A 24,006-nucleotide genomic window follows, 5' to 3' on the forward strand; every position below is an offset into this window, starting at 1 on the left:
GATGTCAGGCTGTTCTCCCAGGTAACCAGAAAGAGGAGAGGGGAAATGGCCTCGAGCTGGGCCAGGGGAGGCTCAGCTTGGCTTCAGGAATATTTTCTTCACAGAAATGCTTGGAACAGAGTGCCCAGAGAAGTGGTGGAGTCACCACTCCAGCGGAAACACACCAAAGGTGTGCTGTAAACTGGAAAATGAATTTACATTGTTCAGTGCTTGCACAATGGGCAGGAGAAAAACACAGGAAAAGAAGAAAAGTCTTTTCCCATCTTGCTACTTTCTGTGCCTAAAGCAGGCAAGGGAATTATTTTTGTCTTTTTTATTACTACTCAGAAAAATAACTGTGCAGAATCTTTCCCACTTTTTAAGTACCTGATGTCCAAAATCTATACAGAAATACTTTTTAGCAAAGTATGCAAATAAAATAAATGTGTGTTTTTCCAAGTCTGTGTGCAGAGCTTTATGTCTGAACCAATGCAAGACATGAGAAAGGCTCTTTTTTTTTTTTTTATGTGGTGCATACCACCCCATGGATGCTGCCATATGTTTATTCTGGAGTAGAGTCTACAGGCAATACAATACATCCCAGACATATGACATAAAGACAAAACAATCTGTCAGTTTTGTTTTGGTGACAAGGGCCTCTACTGATGCAAATCCATCAGGTGTGAATAATTTCACATTGTTTAAGCTGGGAGCTGTCATCTAAAGCAGTGCTAAATGTATCACTATTCTTTTTTTGAATTTCAGAATTTATCAAGTGAGTTTTTTGGCAAAATGCCCGTCTGACAAGCTGTATATGTATATGTTTATCTATATCTATGTCTATGTCTATCTATCTCTATATCATCTATCTTTATCTCTATAAATCCATATATCTATGTCTATAGATATATAGAGATAGATAGATAGATAGATAGATAGATAGATAGATAGATAGATAGATAGATAGATAGATAGATAGATAGATGATAGATAGATAGATAGATGATGATAGATAGATAGATAGATAGATAGATAGATAGATAGATAGATAGATGATAGATAGATAGCTGATATAGGTATAGATATAGATTATATATATATATATATATATATATATATATAAGATACAGATAGATTAGATATAGATATAGGTATAGATGTAGATATAGATGATATAGATGATATAGATATCTCCAGTGAAGCAGAACAACAGAACTGACTTTAGTTTCAAACAAACATGTGCATTTTCCTTTCTAATAAAACTCCTGGGATTTGAAAGAAAACATAAATTTAATGCATTAGTGTGAAATATGACAATATAAGGGACAGCCTGGAGTTGTGTGCAGGCCCACCCTGAGTGGGATTTGGGTCACAGCCTGACCACGGATGGATGCTGTGTTAGCTCCCTTCAAGGGTAATTGTCCTACCTGCAGTCAGATCTCTCAAGTCTTTCAAAATATCAAATTGTTTGCTGCATTCACCTGAAATCCTGGCAGTTATAAATTATTTTTAAAAGATACCTGCAGTAAGAGCACTGATTTGTTTCCTTGGTGCTCCTTCTTGTGCATGCTTTCTGGAATTCCTTACTTACACTAAGTAGCTGCAAGTATTTACTTGCAAAAGCTCCTTAGTTTCCAATTATTCATACTATTCTTTTTCCCCCCGTGTTCTTGAAAACAGATTTTTGAAGGAGAATTCAATACCTGACTCACTTCTGAATCATCATTAATTTCAGCCCACCAGTCTTTTTTTAATCCTCATTTTAATACACAGGATTTAAAGTTGTTTGTTGTTTTGCTTGACTTCAGGAATGCATTGAAGTTGGTTAAAAAGAAGCATTATGGAGAGCAAGAAATGCTTTTGCCATCCAGGTCTCACAAATGCCCTCATTCCTGCCCTGTTTGACAAATCCTCCGGGGATATAGAATATTCAACAGCTACTTCTTAAGGTCACCCAAGCATTAGTAGGACTGGAGAACCTGGGTTTGGGTCAGTTGTCATTATCTCTATATTGATGCACTTTGCAGTCAATTTGAAATTGCAAAAAAATGTCAATATTGGCTTGGAAAGAAACAGCAGGCAATTTATTGAACAAATATGCTCCTGTTGATCCTTAAAAGGTTTGGGAGGAATGAACATTTCAATAAATGTAGAACTACAGAAAATTGATGTGGCAGCACATCAAAATCAAAATCAAAATAAAAATGTGTCACATCAATGTATCACGTAAATTATTCTAAAAACAGATGAAATGGTGAAAACAGTTATCAAAACGGTGCAGAGAGCACACGTGGGCAGTCTCTGCAAGACATCAGCTCTCAGGTGTTATTTTGAAAGCCAAATTAAGAGCAAGTAAAAAGGACTGGAAATCCAAGGAATAGAACTGATTACAGTAACAAGACTAAATTGCCCCAAAATTTGGTATTAATAATGAAAATCTGCAAATTATCCAGCCCAGCTGATTCAAAAAAAGGGAACTCCCCTGGGTAGGGACTGCAGGGCTGTTTGTGTTGGTGCTGGAGTGAGTTCCTGCACGGTGCAGCTTGAAGGGAAAATCCTGTTAAGGAATTACTGCTCTGCTTGTGATCACTTCCTTCTAAATTGCTGCCACTTACCCTCTGCAGTGATCAGCATCGCCTATTTGTGTTCCTTTCTGCTCCTCGGGTTTTATCTCAGAGGATGTCTTCTGGGGTCTACAGGAAAAAAAAAAAAAAAGTAGAAATCATGGTATTTCCACCAAACTTTCCATTTGTGTCTTCAGCTCTTAGGTCTCCATCAACACTATGGAGTCAGAGAAGAGAGAAAAACGGAGCTGGAAATAGCAATTATATATTACATAAACTTTTATATACTACATAAACAATTATATGTATGTATAAGAATTATAAAACATATAATAATTTTAACAATATATAAATATAAACACACATATGTAATTTATAATATATAATATTTTAATCAAGTATTTATACATATAATTTATAATATACTATATTATAACAATATATAAATGTATAACAATATAACAACATATCAATTTATAACAATTATATATTACATAAACATTTATATTTCACATAAGCAAGTATATTTATATATAACAATCATAAAGCATATAACAATTATAACAATATATAAATATTATATATATAATTTATAACATAAAACAGTAAAATGAAGTATTTATTTATATATAATAATTTATAATATACAATATTATAACAATATATAAATATATAACAATACATAAAATATATGACAATTGTATATTACAATAACATTTATATTTTATGTAAGCAATTATAACTTTAAATTATAAAACATATAACAATTACAATATAAAAACATACCTATAATTTATAATATATAATATTACAACAATGTATTAATATACAGAACATAGCAATAAGTAAAATATATAACAATTCTATATTACATAAGCATTTGATATAATATCTAGTATATTTATTATAATACAGAGGCTATATATAATATATATTATATATATTATTTTATCTGTATTATATAATAGCATATATAGATCTGGTATAACATTCTATTTGGCCATTATAATCTTGTGATTCATACCTTGTGATGAATAAAATCTTATTTAGAAATCTATTTATGTGTTATGTTTAGGAGATGGTTTGTGACTCATGTACCTATTGCTTTAAGAAAAATGTTGAAGCAATCAATACAGAAAACCTGGCAGGGCCTCTGAGGTATTTCAGATCATAATATTGTCATCATCATTATTATTATAATAGTTATTATAACCTGTTATTAGTACAGGGGTAATATCTCGGGTTTCTTTGATCTTGTCAGCTAAGGCAGGACTCAGCACAAAATCTGTGATGATGTGACCCAGTGTAATACTGATTTTAGAGGTAATAATATGGAACATCAGTGTTCCAGTGATAACATGATATTAAAATAAATATGCATTCCAGTGAGATTCAGTCATTTATGGGTTTTGCAGATAACAAGAGCACTCATTCATTTGGCAGCAATATTTCCTACTGAGAAACATGAAACTCTTCTGATTATTTCCTGCCTGCTGACTTCAGAGAAGGAAATGCTGCATTTTATAGAAATGCCTTATTGTGAGACACAGCTGAGGAGAGGAATTATTTCGGTTTGACAGTCACTGCCTCAGAATATCTCTGCTTTAAGATGCAGATCTGTTATGAGAATTTCAGTAATATTTCTCAGGGTTTCTCCTGCAAAATGCAATTTGTTTTTCTTAGAAAATCTCAAGGATTCCAACAGAATATTTTGTAAAGACCTGTATTTCTCCTGTAAAAATATCTTATTAAAGTTCAATTACTCTTTATAAAGTTCAATTATACATATATACAATATATACAATTCAAATTCAATTATATATATATACAATTACTCATTAAAGTTTATTAAACTGATCTGCAGAAATCTGATGACCTGTTGCTTTCTGATATTCTCAATCACTCAAGACTTGCTTAGTTTTTCACTAAAAGTGGTAATCACATTACAGCATGTTTAGCACACTTATCTAAAAAAAAAAACAAACCAGCACTTAGTCCCTTTGCAAAACAACCCTCAGCTTGAAGGGTTGAAGCATAAAGCATAAAGCATAAAGCTTGAATGCTTTATGTTTATAAAGCATTAGTTATGTTATGTACTTCAGAATAAGTACATTCATTAAATAGAAAGTAACACTGGAAAAATAATCATATTTTTCAGATCTTTATTAAGAGTTTCAGCTGGAAAAACTTTCAGCTTATTTCAGACTTGAAGGCAAAATGACAATATACTCCACAGTGAAAACTGGTAGACGAAATCTGATGTTACCTATGTTATAAAAACACTTTGAATGCTTTAAATTTAAGTTGACAGCCTAAGGTATTTTCTGATTATTCTGCAACAACTAGTACTTTATTCCCAATTTATTTTAGTGCCAGGACAGACAGGAGTTGTTGATAATGGGGACACAAAAGCCATAAGAAGGCTTGGTTTTTAGAGGGTACATGATCCTAATGCATACAGAAAACTGTGGGTTTAGGGATGCTGGGGTTTTTTCTATTTTTTTATAAACAGCTAGAAAACATCACAAAACCAGGTAGCCATAGGTCATTATGTCTGCTCAATTGTGTATTTAATACAAAGAAATGCCAGATAACTCAGCTGTCTCCTGTTTTGTGTAGTTATTCTGGCAGAAGGACTTTGAAAATGCCATTAAAGAGCTTTTTGATATCCTCAAGGGAGAGTTGGGTAAACAGAAGGCTCATGCCCTTAAATCTCCCACAGTCTGATGAAAACTCACTGCCTTTTTTATTTGTTTATTTTGATTTTGCTGGACTTACCATGATTTATATGTAATGATCCCCAAACTGTATGTTTGTAGTCTGTATTTGAAAGCACACCTGCCTTGGTAGAGTTGCAAATTTGCCTCCAAAATGGCTTTCTTGGTTAGCAGTTTCTCTTATGAACTTGGAAAACCACAGGTTTTTCTTTTTTCCTGGAGGATCTTCCCAGTGATGGAGCTCAGACACAGGACAAAGATGCCAGTTTTGATCCCAGAGTCAGTAATGTGATTTTGCAATGAAACCAGAGCCTCAGGGCCCCCTCTGCCTCTCACTGGCCTTTGGAGCAGGAGGAATTACAAGGGAGAGTATCTTTACTTCTTCTCTGCTGTGAGAAGCAAGGAGATAAAATCTTTTGGAAAAATCCCACTTGGTTCATCACCTATTTAATTTTTTCATGTTCTGTACTAGCTGGTTGTTGAAATACAAGCTGTTCCCTTGAAGACACTTCTACCTTCTGTTCACAGGAGAGTGCTGGATTTGCACTCAAAAAACAGAATATGTTGGAAAAACAGCATTGGATTTGTCAGAATACTGAGTGAGAGGCTCATTTAAACTTCCTACCTGTGCAGGGTTTGTGCTACTATGAATTCAGGACTGTTATGAAGAATGATCTTAATTCTTATTTGTTTGAAAAACCTCACTTTACTGTTTCATCTGGGATAATATCTGGGCATGAATCGTCAGATCTGACCAGAATCTCATTTCCAGTCTGACATCAATTATCAAAGCTCCTTTGCTGAAACATTACCTCCTGGAGAAATCAAGATGCTCCCATCAAAAAACACCCTATAATATTAAAAAAAAAAAAAAAAACACAAAAAAAAAACCAAAAACCCAAACAACTCAGAGTACAGAAATAAATACCCAAAAAACAGAAGTAAAGGGAAATGATGTTAGTATGATAGTATGAGTCACCTGACTGACTCTGTGTCTGGCGTAGATCAGGAATGTTTCTAGAGCTGCCAGGGCATTTATTCAATGTTAAAATTCTCCTTACAGAAGGAGAATGACACACCATTATTTTCTCTGTGTACAGTTCCTGAGGTTTCTGGAACTTGGATTTTTCTTTAATAATTTCCAGACCTAGATGCACTACTGGTATCTTCTGCATTAGAGAAGTTTATAATCAGAGTTTATAATCAGTTTATAATCAGAGCTGTGAATGGAAAAAACAATGTCTACATGTGCTGCTCATTGTCTTTAAGCAATAAAATGTAATCAAATCCATCCCCAAAGGCCAGGATGTCAGGAGCTTCCTTTCAGTGAGTATCCAACCCTTTTCCCATCCCATCTGGGGCAGATGGTAGAAGAAAGGTCAGAAAATAGTTTAATAGAGAGAATCCCTCTCTTTAGTCCACTGATCTTCCTCTTTCTGAGATAAAGTGTGGTAGATTTTCTTTATGTTCATTATCTCTATTCCATATCCTAAGGAAGTTTAAAATTAGGAAAGAAATTTTGTTCCCCAGTTTTAGGTTTCTGTACAGCACTGTAGGAAGACAAGATACCCTCCAGAAAATAAAGCAAAAAGCCTGTGGTGATGGAGAGAAAATCTACAGTGATCTTCCTAAGTATGTTTGATCCTATTGCAAAGGTACTTCCTGAAAGCTGTCAACAAAAAAATCACACTAATAATATTTTTAGAGATTTCTTTCCTCTTTTAATAACTGTTGTTATTAAAATTTATTTAATAACTGTTGTTATGATCTTCCTTTAATAAAGCTTTTATCTGGACAAGGCTGCCTGTGGAAAGCTGTGAATTTTCAAGTATTCAGTACTGTGTTTCAAGGTTTATTGAAGACTCCTTAAACAAGGAAGGTAATTTGTCTTTATGTGGTACAAATACAGTGGTCCTTTGGCTTAAAATGCCCCCCCTCCCCTCCACACAAACACAAAAAAAAAAAAAAAAGAAACTTAAACACCTATCACTTTATTGCATCAGTTCAGAGTAATCTTTCTCAAACCCATTACTGAGATGTGCTGCAAAAATTAATACACTACTTTCTTCATTTGGTTTCCACTTTGACTGTTGAACACACTTTGCTTCAAAACTTCATTGGCAAACTTCATTTCTCTCCACTCTGACTGTTTTTCCAGCCAAACCCCAGAGCTGTGGTGCAGTTTGAGTTCTGAGGGTGCTCAGTGACAGCCCTGGGGTCTCACCTGGCCACGGCTCAGGGGACCAAGCCTGGAACAAGGAGCTCAGCTCATGAAAGGCCATCAGAGAAGCCCAAGTGAAACTTGATTGTCCATGTAGAGCTGTAGGACTAAATACAGAGCAAGAGGACTTGAAATAAAGTCAGTGAAAAATGTCAAAGCAGCTTATTGTGGATTTCTTCTTCTTAAGTTTTCAAGCATAATCAAATTTATGACAAAATTGCAAATTTTGGCTTGTCCTACTGTTGGTCTAGAGAGGGACTGAGAGCAAGAGGATGGGAGAGTTTTCCAAAATTTTGAACACCTTTTCCCCTTATTTTTGTCTCAGATGAGGAAAGGAAGAAGATAGGGTAAAGCAAATAAAAAGCCAATGTTCAAAGATACTTTTTTGACTCCCAAAATGTAAACTAGTTTTTGAAGTCTGTATTTAGACCCCTTTTGTGCTCAGAAAAACTGGAGCACAGGCAAAGTTACAAAAGACCTTGGGGTTTGGGGTTTTTTTTACATATAAGTTTCCTCACTCTCCTCTGAGGTTCTTGAACCAGGAAGAATTTCTCTCTTGTTGGCAGTTTCTGGTTCTTTGCTGGTTGAGCTTTCTGCATTTTTAATATCTGTCATCTCTTTGCCATCTGCTTTGAAGCGTTTGATAATTAAAACAGAGAGCACTATGTACAAGAGACAGCATCCTGCCCGTAGTCCTGCAACGAGCCCAAGATACACATTCCTAGGGGGGGGAAAAGGGACAAAATGCAATTATATTAATAAAACTTTCCAATTCTATATGGAACCAAATAGGTTATAAAGAGCAGCTTGACAAAACCATCTATTCTCAGCTAGGTATTGCTTCACATTTGAAAATAAGAAATAACAGGCAGAAAGCAAATGACCTTGTGATATTTAGCCCCAGACAGGCTCTAATCAGGTCTCAGACTTCCAGCAGAAATGTCTGGAGTGTCCTGCCATCCAGCAGACTCTGTTTTAGGGCTGACAAAAAGGAGCTGCACCTGCTGGGCCTTTTTGCCTGCTGTCCCTGTCCTACCCCAGCTCCTCCTGGCCACTCATGTCCACCCCCCAAGGGGATTTTTTGAGATTTCTTATACAATAGGAAGGAAATAAATGAAGGGTGAGGGAGAGAATCTGCAGATCTACACATACTCCACAGTTTTTCAGCACCCCACAAAGCCAAAGTGTCACAGAGTTACTCAGTGCATTTATTTCATTATTCAGTGCAGACTACAATCAAAGAACTAATTCTCATTACTTCAGGCAGTACCCTGCAATTTTAGATGTCAGACTGAATAAAAAGTCTTTGGTTTATTTACCTATTAAGGTGTAGTAAGGAAGAGTGGTTCTGTCAGACCCTAATCTGACAGCTGGCAAGAGGAAAGTCCACCCTGGTCCCTGCTCCCAGATCCCCAAACCCCAAAAAGGATTACCTGAACTCTTTTGTGTCGTACACTCTGCAGGACCCTGATCCCCCACAGCTTTTTGTCCCCCATTTCAAGCAGGTCTCATCTATCAAGGCACCAAAATAAATAGGGGCTGGGAGTCCTCCTGCAAAGAAAATTCTCATTACATGATCTCAGACATGTGCATCCCATCATTTAACCTCATGTAAAGAAATGAGGAAGTCAATCTCCAGGTTTTTTAATTATGCCTGCATAGAATGGGACTAAACATCCAGTCCCAGCTTTGAGATTACAAGATTTACTTAAGTAAAAGTACTTAAAGGGAGTTGAAACAATGGACTTAAAACAATAGCTTAATAATATCCAGCAAGGGAAATGTTAGCAATTCCCTTTAATGGTATTTTTATTAGAAGTTTAACTTCCTTTGTTTAAAGAAATAATATAACCAACTTTTGCAATCCCTGGTGTGGAATTACATGCCATGACATATGAATATTTATGTATATTGATTTATATATTCAAGTCTTGCCATGAAAAGGGGATTAGTGCAGTGCAAAGGGATGAAATTTAGCACTTGCTCCACAGAAACTGGGTAATAAGTCTACTATTTAAGTAGTAATGGAAGAATTTCTTTTAGACAGACAATAATTTTTTAATATCATCAGTATGAGGGAGATTGTGCAATTTTCTGAAGTTAACTGTCCTACAAAAGCAGAAGATTGATTCTCTGCAAAATATGGACATTGAAAAACAGATCCAAATAAATGACTGCTAGGGATTTTCTGTGTTGAAGTGAGGGGGAGAACGACCATCCTATAATGCATCGAACTCCGACTTTATTGATCGATCCGTCACCTTAAATAATAGTGTTAACGAACTTCATGCATATTCCAAAATACAGCCCCATGATAGGCTAACAGAGAAAACTCTAACCACTCCTTTTGTTTTACAATACCGTTGATTGTTTACATCAAACAAAATCAGTGTTCTCACTGTGATACGAACGGTTCCCAAAACTTCCATAACTGTTCCCAGGGTGCCATCTTTTCCCAGAGAGGATGTTACCTTTGTTATGGGAAGACTGCCTGAGAACTTTATTGTTTATGCAAGGATGCCTGAGAGAGACTAATTGTTTATAGAAGTCAGGCTGGAAGCTGCTTTGAAACTGCTTCACAGCTACCTGTTACTTTTCTCTCAGCTGCATGGCTTCGTGGCCTTTTTCTTTAAGCCATGCTTGAACTAAACTCCCGACATTTCTGAAAGGCAGAGATTTCAAAATCAGCAAACAAGGGAAGATGAGGCAAGGTTCATTTGATGCAGGGCAGATCATGTATCTGAATAATTAAATTATTGTTTATTGCAGATAAACTCAAGAATCAAAATAACAGGCAAAGTACATGGGAACTTTAAGGGAATAATGGTCAGCAAAAGGGAGGATGGTGTTAGGGATATGCAGACTGATCAAGCTCAGGTAGTTGTGTCCACAATTTTTAAAAAAAGCAGCTCAATAGTAAAAGAAAATTTCCTTCCTTTGCCTCATTTATTTTAAGTGTAGAGAAAAAATCTGAAGAGATAATCATGATATGTAAATACACAATAATAATATGTAAATACTAGGTAATCATCATATGTAAATAGCAGGAAATATGTAGTAAGCTCCTCTAAACATTTTGAAATGCATAGTCTGCTTACAAAGAAAAATTTTGGAAAATCTCTTCTGTTTTTCTCGGGAGCAAGGGCAGTGCAATGGCTGCCTCTGGTCTACCTCTTTGGCTTCTTTGTAAACCCACTTGAAAACCACAAAGAAATTCAATCTTACCTAGTACTCTACCACCCAAAGCTTCTATCCCAACAGCAAAGGATTTCAGGTCTGGTGAGACAGACCTGGAAAGGAAACAAAAAGAGTGTTGAGGAGCAGAGAAATGGATCTGCAGCCATGCTGAGAACACCTGCCCATGCCTCACTGCAGGAGTGCTGTAGCTTACCCAGCACAGCCCCTGGAACCCCGACTGAAAACATCCACCAAGTTAAAATTCACATGTAGAGTCTCCTTCCACAGAGAAACACCCACTGAAATAAATGCAAGAATCTACAGGAACGCATCTTGAACCAAAGGAAAACAGGTTGTGAATACTTCTGGGAGGTGGTGCACAGGGATATGAAAGCCCACCAAAAGAAGGCAGTTCAGGCCCATAACTTAAGCTCAAGCCTGGCTTTATGAGGGGCTGCACTGTGCAGTGATGACCAGAAGGAACAAGGGTGTGCAGTCCTTGTTGATTTAACCACCTCAGCCTCGAGCATTTTACAGAGAGATAGCAAATGTGAGTGACCTGGCTATAAAACACCTCGTTCCTACCAGTGGAAAGCAGCCTGTGTCCATCAGGTGAGCTGGAGAATTGACAAAACCCAGAGGGGAGCACTGAGCTGGCACAGGGGAAGGAGGGAGCCTGGCTGTGCCCGCTCTGCACTGCAGTTTATACACCACTATATTGTCTCGTCAGCATCACCACCAAAGGCTTCTCACCACACAAATTAGGGCTCTGAAAACTGGCCAATGATTTTTATGCACACCTGTCCATAACCCAGGTGTGCCCTGCACTCAGCACTGCAGGAAATCAGCAGCTCAGCCAAGTTATTTAGTCATGTACAGTGACCATTGTGATTCACCCATGAGCAGGAGGATAAAGACAATTCCATGTGACAGGCACAAAATATTGTATTTTCTTCTGGATGTAAAATGCTTTCCAACTGAAGGAATGAAATTTTTAAAAAATATTTCTGCTATAATTCTGCTTCTGTCAGCTGAGCAAAAAAACGTGAGAATCAGACTTCTCCCAACACAGAAGATATTGTGAGGCCACAAGGCTTAACAAAGGTACCTGTTTTTCTCTGAATAATGTGAACAGCACTGGCTATGGCTTAGCAATGCATCTCATTTCAAGTCCAATGCTCTGGTAAAAACATCCCTATCACTGGAATTGAAACCCAGCATTCAGGATCAGCATAATGCCCCCCCTTTCATCACCAAAGTATCTACTCTGCATCAAATTAGAATTAAATTTCTGGAAAGATATTTTGCTCTGCCTCTGAAAAGAGTTGGATTTCAGAGCACAGGTAAATAAATCCTCAGGGGCACAATTTGATCCACATGCCATTCCTCACAGCAGGAATGAAATAGTACATAGCATTTTCTGTTTCTCTTTTCCCAAGCTTTATGGTCAAGGTAAGATAAAGTATTTCACCTAAACATAATCATGTATGTAGGAGTGCCTCCTAAGGCTAAAACAAATGCACATGCAGTCTGTAATGCTAAAAAATAGGGAAAGGCTTTGGCACAGCTTTCTCTTTGGCATTGTCCCAAAACTGCAGAGGAATTGCCACTGAGCCCTTGTCCTTCCACACAGCTGCAGTTGTGAAACACCTGAAAGGAGAAGATGAGAAGAATTTATTTATTCAGAATTCAGCATCAATAAACAACCAATTCATCAGCTAGATTTTTTTACTCTCCACACCAGCCAGACTGATGCTGAAAAACCCTCTGTAATCATCTCTGCAGACTGATAGCCAGGTCACTGATATGCCCCAGCCTCTCTGAGCTGCTCCAGAGACATAAAGCAGGTGTTCTAATTTCAGCCACTGCTAGAACACAAGGTGCTCTGTGTGCGTTTCAAGTGGGTCAAAGCTAAAAAGTCAAATGTGAACTGCCATCCAGCCATCCTACTCAGGTATCCCATGAAGAAGATGTGTAACAGCAGCAACAAGAAAAAATAGAGGTGTGGACCAAATATGCATCATGCACATAGGTCATTGTGTTCCTAAACAGCATTGGATTGATAATGGGCTTTGAAGTCAGCACGACACATGGGTTTGAAGGCCAATTTTCCTGAAATGAAGCCAGACAATATTGATGGGATGTTTAAATACAAGCCTGATAATGCTTCTTGTCTTTTTCAGTATTTTCAGTGAAGACAATTCTGCTTCTGCCAGAAGATATAAGCATTTGCACACTCTTCTGCAAACATGGTGTTTTTAACAGTCTTGCTCAGGCAGGATTATTTGAAGTCCTGGAAATGGCTTTGGTGCTGATAAAAATATCTTCCCTATATCTAGTCTAAAGCTGCCCTCTTTGAACTTAAAACCATTGCTCCTTGTCCTAATGCAGAGTCATCTATCCCCTGGTATTTACCATATTTTTTCCTGTCCCAGATGAGGACTTGCACCCTGCAAAGCAGGCTGTCATGTATGTGATGCCATTGTCCCCACAGACAGGGTCCCACTGGTCCAGCTTGCAGCTGCACTCAGCATTGCAGCTGGCCACGTAGATGTGCTTGCTGGAGGAAAGGTGCTTCATTCTGAAGGACAACAGGAGGAAATTAAAGAATTATTTAGTGGAATTTTATATTTTAAAAAATTATATATATTAAGGAGTATGCAGGAAAAACATGGAGAAAGTGAAGTGATCAAAATGGACAGATACCTGCACTGTGAAGTTGTCATATGAACACTAAGCTGATTTCAGCTAAAATAAAGTTCTCTTGGGATTTTTCATCAAGCAATAACATTTCTATGGATTGGAAAGGCATGAAAATGAAAAGGCTGGGTGGGAATATTACTTTTGCATTTGAAATCTCACCCCAAGAAAAAAAAATCATACCTAGAATAGAGATTCTACATGGTCCAAGGAAAAACCATAATTTCCTCAGCAGTAGGATATCCTACCATATCCAGGTGATAGAGATAGGGTATAAAAGTAAAAAAAAATACATAAAACCAAAACAGCAATTGATATTTTTCCACTGGACCCAGGTCACTGTATTAGAACACTCTGAGCACATGTTAGCAGTGCTCAATTTCCTGAAAGTGTTAGGAGCCCACAAGCTACAAATCATCCTTGCTGTGAAGTCAAATGTAAGGTAAAAATGTTCAAAATTTACCTTTTCTCCCTCCTTCTCCCTCAGCCAAAAGCACACATCATGTGGGCTACATTTCCTCTAAGTCTTTTAGAAGGGAAGATAAGAGAGGGAATTAGCCCTCATTAGGCTGTTGCTTCTCTTCAAAATATAAATTGTTAAATAGGTAAAAAACTAAATGGGTCACTTAACCAGAAACAACCCTGGCATGTGTCAAATTCTCCAGACTCAGCTCTCCTGGAGAAACTCCAAATGCTCTTTATATATATTCTCTAACGCTATTGATGTTTATTTTTAATTCACTCTGTGGCATCAGATGTTGCACTCAACCAGTTTATAAAATCTATAAAAATATATAGATTATATGGCATATTTATTTATTTTCACATATAACGTAAACAATAAACAACTTCTACTTAATCATATGAGTCAATTATACAAGAGTCCTACATTTCCCACAACACCTTAAATTAAAGCTTTGAAATAGAATATAGAAATTCAATTTGCCTGTAATAAATGTCATCTTTTTAAGCAATTTGCCAGAATATATAGGTATGTTGTCAGAAATAGAAAATTTAAGAAAAAGAAAATTAAGGGAAAAAGAAATGTCCTGTTTAAAAAAATATGGAAAATAAAATTGGTGTATTTTCCCCATCCCCAGCTTTAGGCATGACTTCAGGCTGACAATTCCGTCTCAAAACCTGGGATTATTGTCTGTGCACGCCCCGAAAGCAGCAGCTGTGCCAAGAGACCCCGGCAGCCCGAGGTGAAGGGTACAAACCCAGAGTAGGGCGCTGTCAGCCCGGCCACCTGCAGCACCTCACAGCTGCACGTGAAGTACAGCAAGTTCACCAAATATGCCACAATAAAGGTAATGCAAGCAAACTTGGCCATTTCAGTTATGTGGAGCTTGAATTTCTTGATGAGGAAGCCTCCTAGAAACATGCCCAGGATTGTGACAGGTAGAAGTATCACACCTGCAAAGAGACAGTAAAAAAATATGAACTGCTCTCTCTTGCATTGACTCTTTTAGAATACATTTCTAAAATAAATAGGTGTATTCTATTTCTAGAATAAATAGGTATCAGACACCTATTTTTAGGCTGATTCTTTGAGGTTCTAAGATTTATATTAACTTCTAGTAATTTCACATCCCCATTTTCTTTTGCAAATCATATTATGACTTTAGAAAGCTCAAAATTCATTTTTACCATATTGTTGTTTATATGTAGATATAACAAAACCTGTACAGGTTCCTGGTAGAAAATGGAGTAAATGTCTTAGCTCATACACACTTCATATAAAATAAAACATAAAACTTCATGAAAGCTACAAAAGAGTCTCCAAAATGGAACATAAAAGGAAGATGCATCTGGTTCTGCACTGGATTCCATTTTGACCTGAGACTGGATAATGAGATTATTTGCATTTAGATTTAATCTGTTCAGTATTTCACAAACACCAGCCCTCACTTGCTAAACAGGGAGGTTTGACAAGGTGTTACTGGCAGGGGTTTGCCTTTCTCTGCTTTTACTGTTGATTGGTTTTCTTGGTTGTTTCTGTAAAATTTTCTCAGCATTCAGAAAATAAAAAAGATAGGAAAAACAAAGTTCTCCCCACATTTGTAGCTGACTAAGACATTGTGTCTTCAGATTAAAGTAATTCAATATCAGTTCTGCAATGACCTCACATAGCCTGGTTTTCCTTTCAGATTATGAGACCATATCAATCACTGTAAGATTAATATAATTTCAGCATTCTTTCTTTGTAGAACACTATTAAGTACTTATTTCTGAAGGAGCTGGCAAATAGAAAAACAGCTTTGAAATTAATGAAGTGACTCAAACTTTTATAATTTGGTTTCTTATTGCCTATAAAATTTGGATTTGTAATCAAAAGAAAAGAAGATTTATACCAATATGTTACTCTGAAAAGAAAAAAAAATCACACATTTCATTAAACATTTTAAAATTTCTTTTCTATTAGTTTTTATTTGCAGCTGATGTTTGATGTGTGGTTTTTATCTCACTATGAAAAAACTTCCACCCAGTTTTAATAATCCTCTAGCTCAGTGAATTAGGAGCACTAGGAAAATTAACACTAAAATTAACATCCATTTTCAAAATACAGTAATAAAATTAGGAAACCACTACATGCTTTCTTTTTAACCAAAAAAAGTTCACATAAGCTCCTTCTAAAACAGAAGGCAAGATAATAAATAAAAGCTTCCTTTTTGACACAGGAATTTGAAAAGAAGTCAGGTACCTACCAATTAGGAAGATGGCTTTTGCCACTGACACATTAAATTGCTGCTCCATAAACTTTGCCTCATAGGTTATTATCCCAACAAGGGAGTTGTACTGCAGAATGGTGAGGAGGATGAACACCGCAAAAATTGGATTTCCAAACAGCTTCCTGAGTGCTGGCAAGAAATCTGCAATGGAGAGGAAATACTGTACACCCTGCTAAACACAGAGAGGAGTTGTTTTGGCATCCTTTAGATAGTGAAATTAACTTGGATTTAATTGCTGGCTGCATTTGCAGGTTATAATTCTGTGCTTATCACAGCACCTGATTGCTCAGGTGAGAGTTCTCATTGCCAACACATGCCTGGTGTGAAAGGAGGAGCAGCACAGAGGATGCTCAGCTGGGAATCAGGATCCTGGATTATTTTGTGAGTGGCACAGGGTTCCTCAGGCTCACAGCACACATCCTCAATGCCTTCACAGAGCATCAACATCCTCCACCAAGAGTAAAATGTGGTTCCCAAAGCAGGAGCCCTCACCAACCACACAAGGACTGCACAGGAGAGTGATGTTTAGAAAACAGAAGCACCTGGCCCCCCAAAAAAGGCTGGAATCATTTCTGGGACCCTTGGTTAGAATATTAAAATCCATTAAAATAAAGTGAACATAAACATCTACATTTAGACTGTAGTCTGGCTCTTGGCACAGCTGCCTAAAACATCTGCTGTAGGTGTGCACATATATACAAACAGAACCTCGGGTCTAATAATAAAAATACAAAAATAAAAGCAACAGATGGTTGGATCTGGTGGTTCCTATATGAGATGAATTCAGCTTCCCTGAGCTCAAACACAGGAGCTACAAATCCAGGGAGTCTCCAACATGTAATGTAGTCATAATGAGCTCCATGTTTCCTTCCCAAACATCTGCCTCAGTTTCCTTGCCAAACACTTGCCAACCCTAGCCTGCCCACTATGGATTGCTCATGAGTGAGGGATGGGATGTTTTCCTCACTCTCTCTTCATAACCATGGCATTGTAGCTGTAATCACCTCACAACTACCAACTGAGAATCTCTGGTGCTCAGAGAAACAGCACAAGTTTTTCCCAGCTGTCTGACATCAGGAGAGGACTGAAACTTGCCTTTAGCATGTAATTATAATAGCACAAATTAAAGATATTTTTGTCGATAGTTTGCACTACAGAAACCTGCATTTGCTGAAGGTTGTGTGAGTCCATGCTCAGCTCACAATGAATCCATGAGACAGAATTCATATGCAAATATTTGGGTAATAATATTTCAATATTTCACCTTTTACTGCCTCTGAGAACTGTAATTGTGGTTGAGCTGGGGGTTCTGTTTTACAGGGATCTCCTTGAACAGACAAGTGACTAATCTTCAAGTTTTCATTCTCTCCTTCTTTTGGTAAGGAATAGGGCAAAAACCAGAAAGGCAATGAAGCAATGAAGTTGACAGCTCCACAGATAAGCAATCCAAGCCACCACGCACCAACCCAACGGCTGTCCTTAGGATTTATGCTGATGGCATCTATAAAATACAGAAAGACAGGAAAATAGGGTAAATATTATGCAGAGCAGTTATTATAGATTATTATACATTACTGTATATCCTCATATATATAATTATAAAGGCAGAACAGAGGTTATCTATGTTCCCTATGAAGAATTCAAATGCAGCTTCAAATCATAAATTCATAAAAGCATAATAAATAGAATAATAAAATCATTCAAATCATAGAATCATAAAATAGTTTATATTGGAAGGAACTTTTAAGATCATCTTCTCTCACCCCCTTTCTTGGGCAGGGCCATCTTCCACTATCCCAGGTTGCTCAGAGCCCCATCCAGCCTGGCCTTGGACACTTCCAGGGATGGGGCAGCCACAGCTTCTCTGGATAAGTTGTGAATGACCCACCTCTGGAAGGGAATCAGTCCCATGCAGTCAAAAATAAATGTGTCCATTCAGGCCCATGGTGGCATTTCCTTGCCACAATCCTCCAATACTCTCTGGGAGAGTGAGCAAAAGGATCTTTACCACAAAAAAACACCCTTCCCTTTCTCAATTTCCCAGAGTGCCCTCCATCCCCATCCCCAAACTCTATAGGTTTTCCTCAGATTTCCTCAATTTTTCCCTGGGATTAGAGACTTTTAAGTGATTTGAACAATAAGAATTTTGAGATGGAACTTTGCTGCATGCTTTTTAGAGAACATACTTTTTGCTAGGTGTTGAAAATATCCATGAGCCTTTCACCGTTCCCTCAAGAGGGGGATGGCCTTTTATTCAATTAATCATTTGTTCTCAGCTGCACAGCAAGGGTGTAACGAGTGTGTGTGCAAACATTAAAAAAACAGTGGGGGTTTTCCAAGGGCTATTCCAGGCACGTTACAACGGCTGATTTTAAAACCTCCATTTTTGAACAGGAAAAACTCTCCAGAGAACCCTTGCTTTTGGGGCAGTGAGCTGGGAAGGTGCTTCTTGGCATGGGGGTTCCTATACCCAGACACCTTGTGGCTTGATGTGCCACCCCACGCTGGTGGCCATGGTCCCTCACCGATGTCCACGACGCCGACGTCAACCCAGAGGCTGGCACAGAAGGAGCCCAGCAGGAAGCCCAGCGTTGGCCCAAACATGCCTGAGGATCTCACCAGGCCTGCAGGACAAGGGAGACAGCAAAAAAACTGCATGGGCAAGGCAAGCCTTCCCCTCTGAGGGCGGGGAAATGAGAGAGGAAGGAGCAGGGCATTGCAGAATGTCCTGAGGTGCGAGCTGCCCTGACCACAGCTGGGGTGGAGATCGCCCTAGGAGCAAATGAAGGCTGCCAGAAACCCACACTGCATTTTGCTGACCTGATGTGTAAATAAAGCACAATTTGATTTTGGTTACCGCTAGTGGCAATCAACAAAAAATAAAATAAAATATTATCTAAATAATTCAATGATAGGTTCTCACGCTCCCTCGCCACTTTGTGTTGCTCTGTTGAAATTTTGTTGTGAGCAGGTAATAGGATCAAACTACAAACTACTCAGTAATTTGGATTCCTGAATTCCAGTGCAGAGCTGACAACTTGAAGTTGCAGGATTCATTCCATAGGAAAAGAAGGAATTCTTTACCAAATGTCTGTAAGTTCTTGCCCACATCTAGCACTGTGCTCTGTAAATCCTTTTGTGTTCTACTGCAGAGACTTTCCTCCTGAGAGAGTTGGTTTTGCAAACTCGCTTCTGAATGTAGTGATTGCTCAGTTTATCACCCAGAACTTCTGTAATAAATTGTTACATCTTAACAAATATGCTAAATTTTCTGTTTCTTCCCATGGCAACTCTAGTGTTATTGCTGTCACCACAACTCTACCAAAATTATTTTAGTTCATTCCATTAAGAAAATGCTGTCTCTGCCTCCAAATAATTTATGTTCTTACTCAACAAAACATTAAAGGACAAAGGAAAAAGGAGAGACAAAGCTGAAACTTCTTGTTCAGGGTAAAACAGTGAGATTAATGCTCAAAATCCATCAGCAAGGTTTGACTGACCTTTTTATTATAGGACTTTATTTTTTATGTTTGTGCTTTAAAAGAACACTGATTATTAATTGATTCAATCAGATGATGAAAAATAAGATTCAGAAAAGAATTGAAGTTAGCCAAGAAAAGGAAGTCCTGTTCCACAGAAAGACTGTTTCAACTTCCACATTTTTTACAAAGTGGTTCAGTCCACCAAAATGAAATAAGTGACTGAAAACTGCTATTCTGAATGTAAAAATGAAATATTTTATAAACTGCAAACTAAATATTTTATTTCTCTGATGTAAATGAATTTCCATTTTGGCTGAATCCATGTTTACTTTATCTTTTTGATCCCACTTGCCCAGTAGTCCCCAACCTGTCTCAATCTCTCCCACATTAAATTCTGACAAGAACAAAATTCAGCTAAACTTTTTAAAATACCTTCAATCAGAAGCTCAGAGGAGATTACAAATATTTTGGATAACTGCTGAGTGGAATGCTTGCTTTTGACACAGTTCTTGCATTTTCTTCACCCTGCAGATTTCCTCATTTCCAAATGAAGACACTGGCCATGGCCTTACCCTGTAGCATCACATGCTGTGCTCTTCCTGAAACTGTGTCTTAATGTCTTTCTGACCAGCTCAGTTTCACCAACTTGACTTCAGGCCACACAAACATCCCATGCTAATAAATTGGTTTGCCAATAAATTGGTTTGCCAACAAATTAATTAGCCTGGGTGTAAGTCTCTCTGTCTTGGGCAATAGGTTATGTGCTGTCAAAACAAGATCAAAACCCCAATTAGAAAGGATTTGTTACAACACCCTGACAAGGTGTTGTTTATCCTTCACCAGAGAGTGACTTTAAAAAGCTTTCAACTGGAAGTGAAATGTGAAATTCAAAAAGCCAGGTAAGAGCTCCTGAAACACATTCACATTGCTGTGGTTAATTGTGACTTCATTAGAGATCCTCACGTTCAGGACCATTCCCTTATCTGTGAAATAGTGATCAGAAGGAATTCGGTTCTCTGAAGATGTGGTACTGAAGTTGATGTGCCAGATAAGACAGATATGACTTTATACTTTGGGGAAATGAGTATTTGATTATGCTTCTCTTCATCACAGAAGCTCCTCTGGGAAAGCAAAAAGGCCATCCTGGAGTTATCCCTAGAGAATAATTATGAGACCTCCTTTACACTGCTTGGTGTTTTTTGCACTGCTCAAAGTTATCCAGATAATTTCTTTTGTTGAGTTTCTTTTGTTGCTTGACTATAGAAATGTTGAAGAACAGAATATCTAGCATAAAAACGGCTCATTTGTACATTACCTATGTAAAATGCTGAATTTTCTTCTTTAGAAAAATCATCAATATATGAAACTCCCAGAGGCATAATTGGTGCTTCCCCAATTCCACGTAGGAGGTTCCCCACCAACACAAAAAGCCACAGATAGGAATTTGTTGTTTTCTCACATCCTGCAGACCATAAACATTTATGTTTCTGTGAACATAATTCTGTCAATGCTTTACAGCAGCAGTAAAATAAAATAAAATATGGAGATTAACAATCATTATAGGGTGGGTTTATATACATCATGGTTTCTAGCAGGGGTTTTACTGCTTTCCAGTAAAAAAGGGTTCACAACAGGGACAAGCTGAAGAGAATCCAGCGTCAGAGCTTTATCTTACCAGCATTTATCACTGTGCTGAGTGTTTCTGGAGCATCTGTGGCTGGAGGGCCCCCAGACCCTGGGGAGCAAGCTGACACACTCGTGGAGGAGTTGTCCACACTAACAGTTATCCTTTCATAATTGTAACTGGAAAACAACTGTGTGAAATACAACTGACACATGAAGGACTTTGCTCTGCAGGAAGCATGCCTGAGCCCTGTTCACATGTGTTCATTCCTGTCTCACACACACAAAGTAAACGAGACCCCATTCCCAGTGCTTTGCTTAAAAAATAAATGGGTATCTCCATACCATTTTCAAATGCTCTGATGATTCTAACCCTAATATTTTCCTGAGATAAAGAGCAACAAACCTGCCCCCACAGATCATTTTTCAGAGTGCAGGACAGAGGCAGAGTTCATCAACATCTGTGTTTTTCCATAATGGCAACTCTTTCTTACCTTTGTAGCAGATGCAAGGATGCCAAAGGATTGGAAGGGTAGGATCTGCATCTGACAATTATGTGTTATATCTTAAATGGGGATGGGGTATTTAGACATTTAATTCTCCCCAAGTTTAGATTAAAACCTTCAGCATTTTAAAGGGGTTATCATGAGTAGTCACCATGGAGAAAGAAACCTTTACCACCAAGATCTAATTACAGTTTGCTTAAATATAAGAAAGGAAACACAGTTTAAAAAATTCTATTTCTATTTCTATCCATCCCAGGTGGAAAATTCAACCCACTTTATCCTTAGTTATGTATAAGTTCTGTAGAAATTTGAGGTTTCTCTCCTGCTTACCTGTAGCAAGAGGTAAGCTTTCAGAGAGGAAATCAGAATGCCAATATTTTAAAATCCACCCATTTTCCTGTTGGAATAGCTGGAACAGACTACTACTGCCAGGCTTTTAACTCAGATGCATGCTTTAAAAACTATTTTGTATGATCAAGTTCCATTAGTGCACAACATGAAAGGTCTCCATATTTACCGTCCCATTAGGAACTGAGGCATCACTGACAAAAAAGCTCCTACAGACATGATGAGACACCCAACAGCAATTATTTTTGGCCTATGAACTCTTGGTCCAAGGTAGCTCACCAACACCATCACCATCAAGTTACCTGCATCAACAGGAGAGAGAGCAAGCACAAAAATATAGGTTTTTTGGGGGTGAAAGAGTACTGAGAAGCACTGATCCACTTTTGAAGTACATATACCTATCTCAAAGCTGCCATCAATAATGCCAACAATTGATGATGAGATTTCAAATCTCCTTTCAATTTGACTGGACATGCTCTTCATGTAGCTTCCAGACAATCCTTTGGCAAAAAAGGTAAAAGCTAGAGCTCCAAGAAATATCTGAAGAGAAAAAATAATTGAGTTTACAAAGTAACAGTTTTTGCTTTACAGCTGGATGCCTGAGCAACCCAGTCAAGAAGCACAAAAATCAAATGCTTTGCTTTCTAATTCTCTATGAGGAGAATCTGCCTATTGTTATAATTAAAACAGATTTTACTTTCTCTTTTTAGGGAGGCCTCCAAAACCTCTGCTTCTTCAAAGAAAAGGAAAATTGTCATTGATGGTATGCACCTTCTAACTTTCTAGTACATATTGGTCCAGCTGTTTCCTTCCCTAGGAAAAACTTGAAGTTTTCCATAGGAAAAACTTCTTCCTTACGAAAAACTTGTTGCTTATTTCTGGTACTTATATCACATACTCATATCTGGTACTTATATCTTATTACCTCTCCTTCTCCTGTTCTAAAAAACATGAGTAAAAATATATATCTGCAATTACTACTGTGACTGTAGCACACCTCTAAATGAATTATTCGCAAAATATGGCCTCATTTTTCAACTTCTGAGCATATTTAACTTCTGTATGCTTGGAATCACAACCACTGAATAAGAATGGGTTGGGTTGGAAAGGATCTTAAAGATCATCTTTAGATCATCCTTAAGATCATCTTTAGATCATCTTTAGACCTTTAGATCATATTAAAGATCACCACCTGCCATGGGCAGAGACACCTTCTACCAGACCAGGGTGCTCAGAGCCCCATCCAGCCTGGTCTTGGATCTTCCTGGGATGGGGCAGCCACAGATTCTGCGGGCAGCCTGTGCCAGGGCCTCATCACCCTCACAGTGAAGAATTTCTCCCTAATATCCCATTTAAACTCACTCTCTGTCAGTTTGAAGCCATTCCCCCTTGTCAATATTCTCTTTTCGTCTTCATTGTTAGCTCCTTCAGGTACTGGAGGGCCACAAGGAGGTGAGCCCTGAGCCTTCTCCTCTCCAGCCCCAATTCTGCAGCCTTTCCCTCTGTGTCCCTCCTCTAGGCTGGCTCCAGCAGCTCCCTGTCCTTCCTGCGCTGGGACCCCAGAGCTGGAGGCAGCTCTGCAGGTGGAGTTTCAGCAGGGCAGGGCAGAATCTCTCCCTCCCTGCTGCCCAAATCCCTTCCAACCGCCTGTGGATGCAGCCCAGAGCATTTTCCCTACCACATATAGCACCAAACAGTGCCATACATAACTGACTGAGTTTTGATAGGACTTCAAATGAAAATTCAGTGTTCCAGAGAAATTATGTGGTGGAGGTTCTTCCATACCTTTAGCTTTGAGCAGTTATGGCACAGAGTCTTGGCAGGAGCTGCACTGCCATCGCTGTCCTGGAACAGGGATTTTTCTTTAAGCTGGCCAGCAGTGATTGGTCTGTCCATGGTTTTCCTTCCCCAGGTCTGAAATGTCTCCTGTTTGAAAAATACTGCTATGTTTAACTAT

General features: G+C 38.1%; 1 protein-coding gene across 1 annotated transcript; it reads right to left on the reverse strand.

Annotated features, from left to right (window-relative positions):
* Positions 1-7,594: 7,594 nt before the first annotated feature.
* On the reverse strand, positions 7,595-23,945 carry LOC132073236 (solute carrier organic anion transporter family member 1C1-like). Its single transcript, XM_059472125.1, has 14 exons — positions 23,835-23,945; positions 22,448-22,589; positions 22,219-22,351; positions 21,248-21,375; positions 20,888-21,034; positions 18,616-18,714; positions 17,355-17,591; positions 16,067-16,231; positions 14,579-14,774; positions 13,074-13,239; positions 12,130-12,308; positions 10,707-10,771; positions 8,915-9,032; positions 7,595-8,202 (listed from the first exon to the last, which is right to left on the reverse strand). The coding sequence occupies exons 1-14, from the start codon at positions 23,943-23,945 to the stop codon at positions 7,980-7,982; spliced, it is 2,109 nt and encodes a 702-aa protein (XP_059328108.1). The 3' UTR covers positions 7,595-7,979.
* Positions 23,946-24,006: the final 61 nt, after the last annotated feature.

This window comes from Ammospiza nelsoni, chromosome 5 (genome assembly GCF_027579445.1).
Source record: "Ammospiza nelsoni isolate bAmmNel1 chromosome 5, bAmmNel1.pri, whole genome shotgun sequence".
In the NCBI taxonomy this organism is placed as follows: domain Eukaryota; kingdom Metazoa; phylum Chordata; class Aves; order Passeriformes; family Passerellidae; genus Ammospiza; species Ammospiza nelsoni.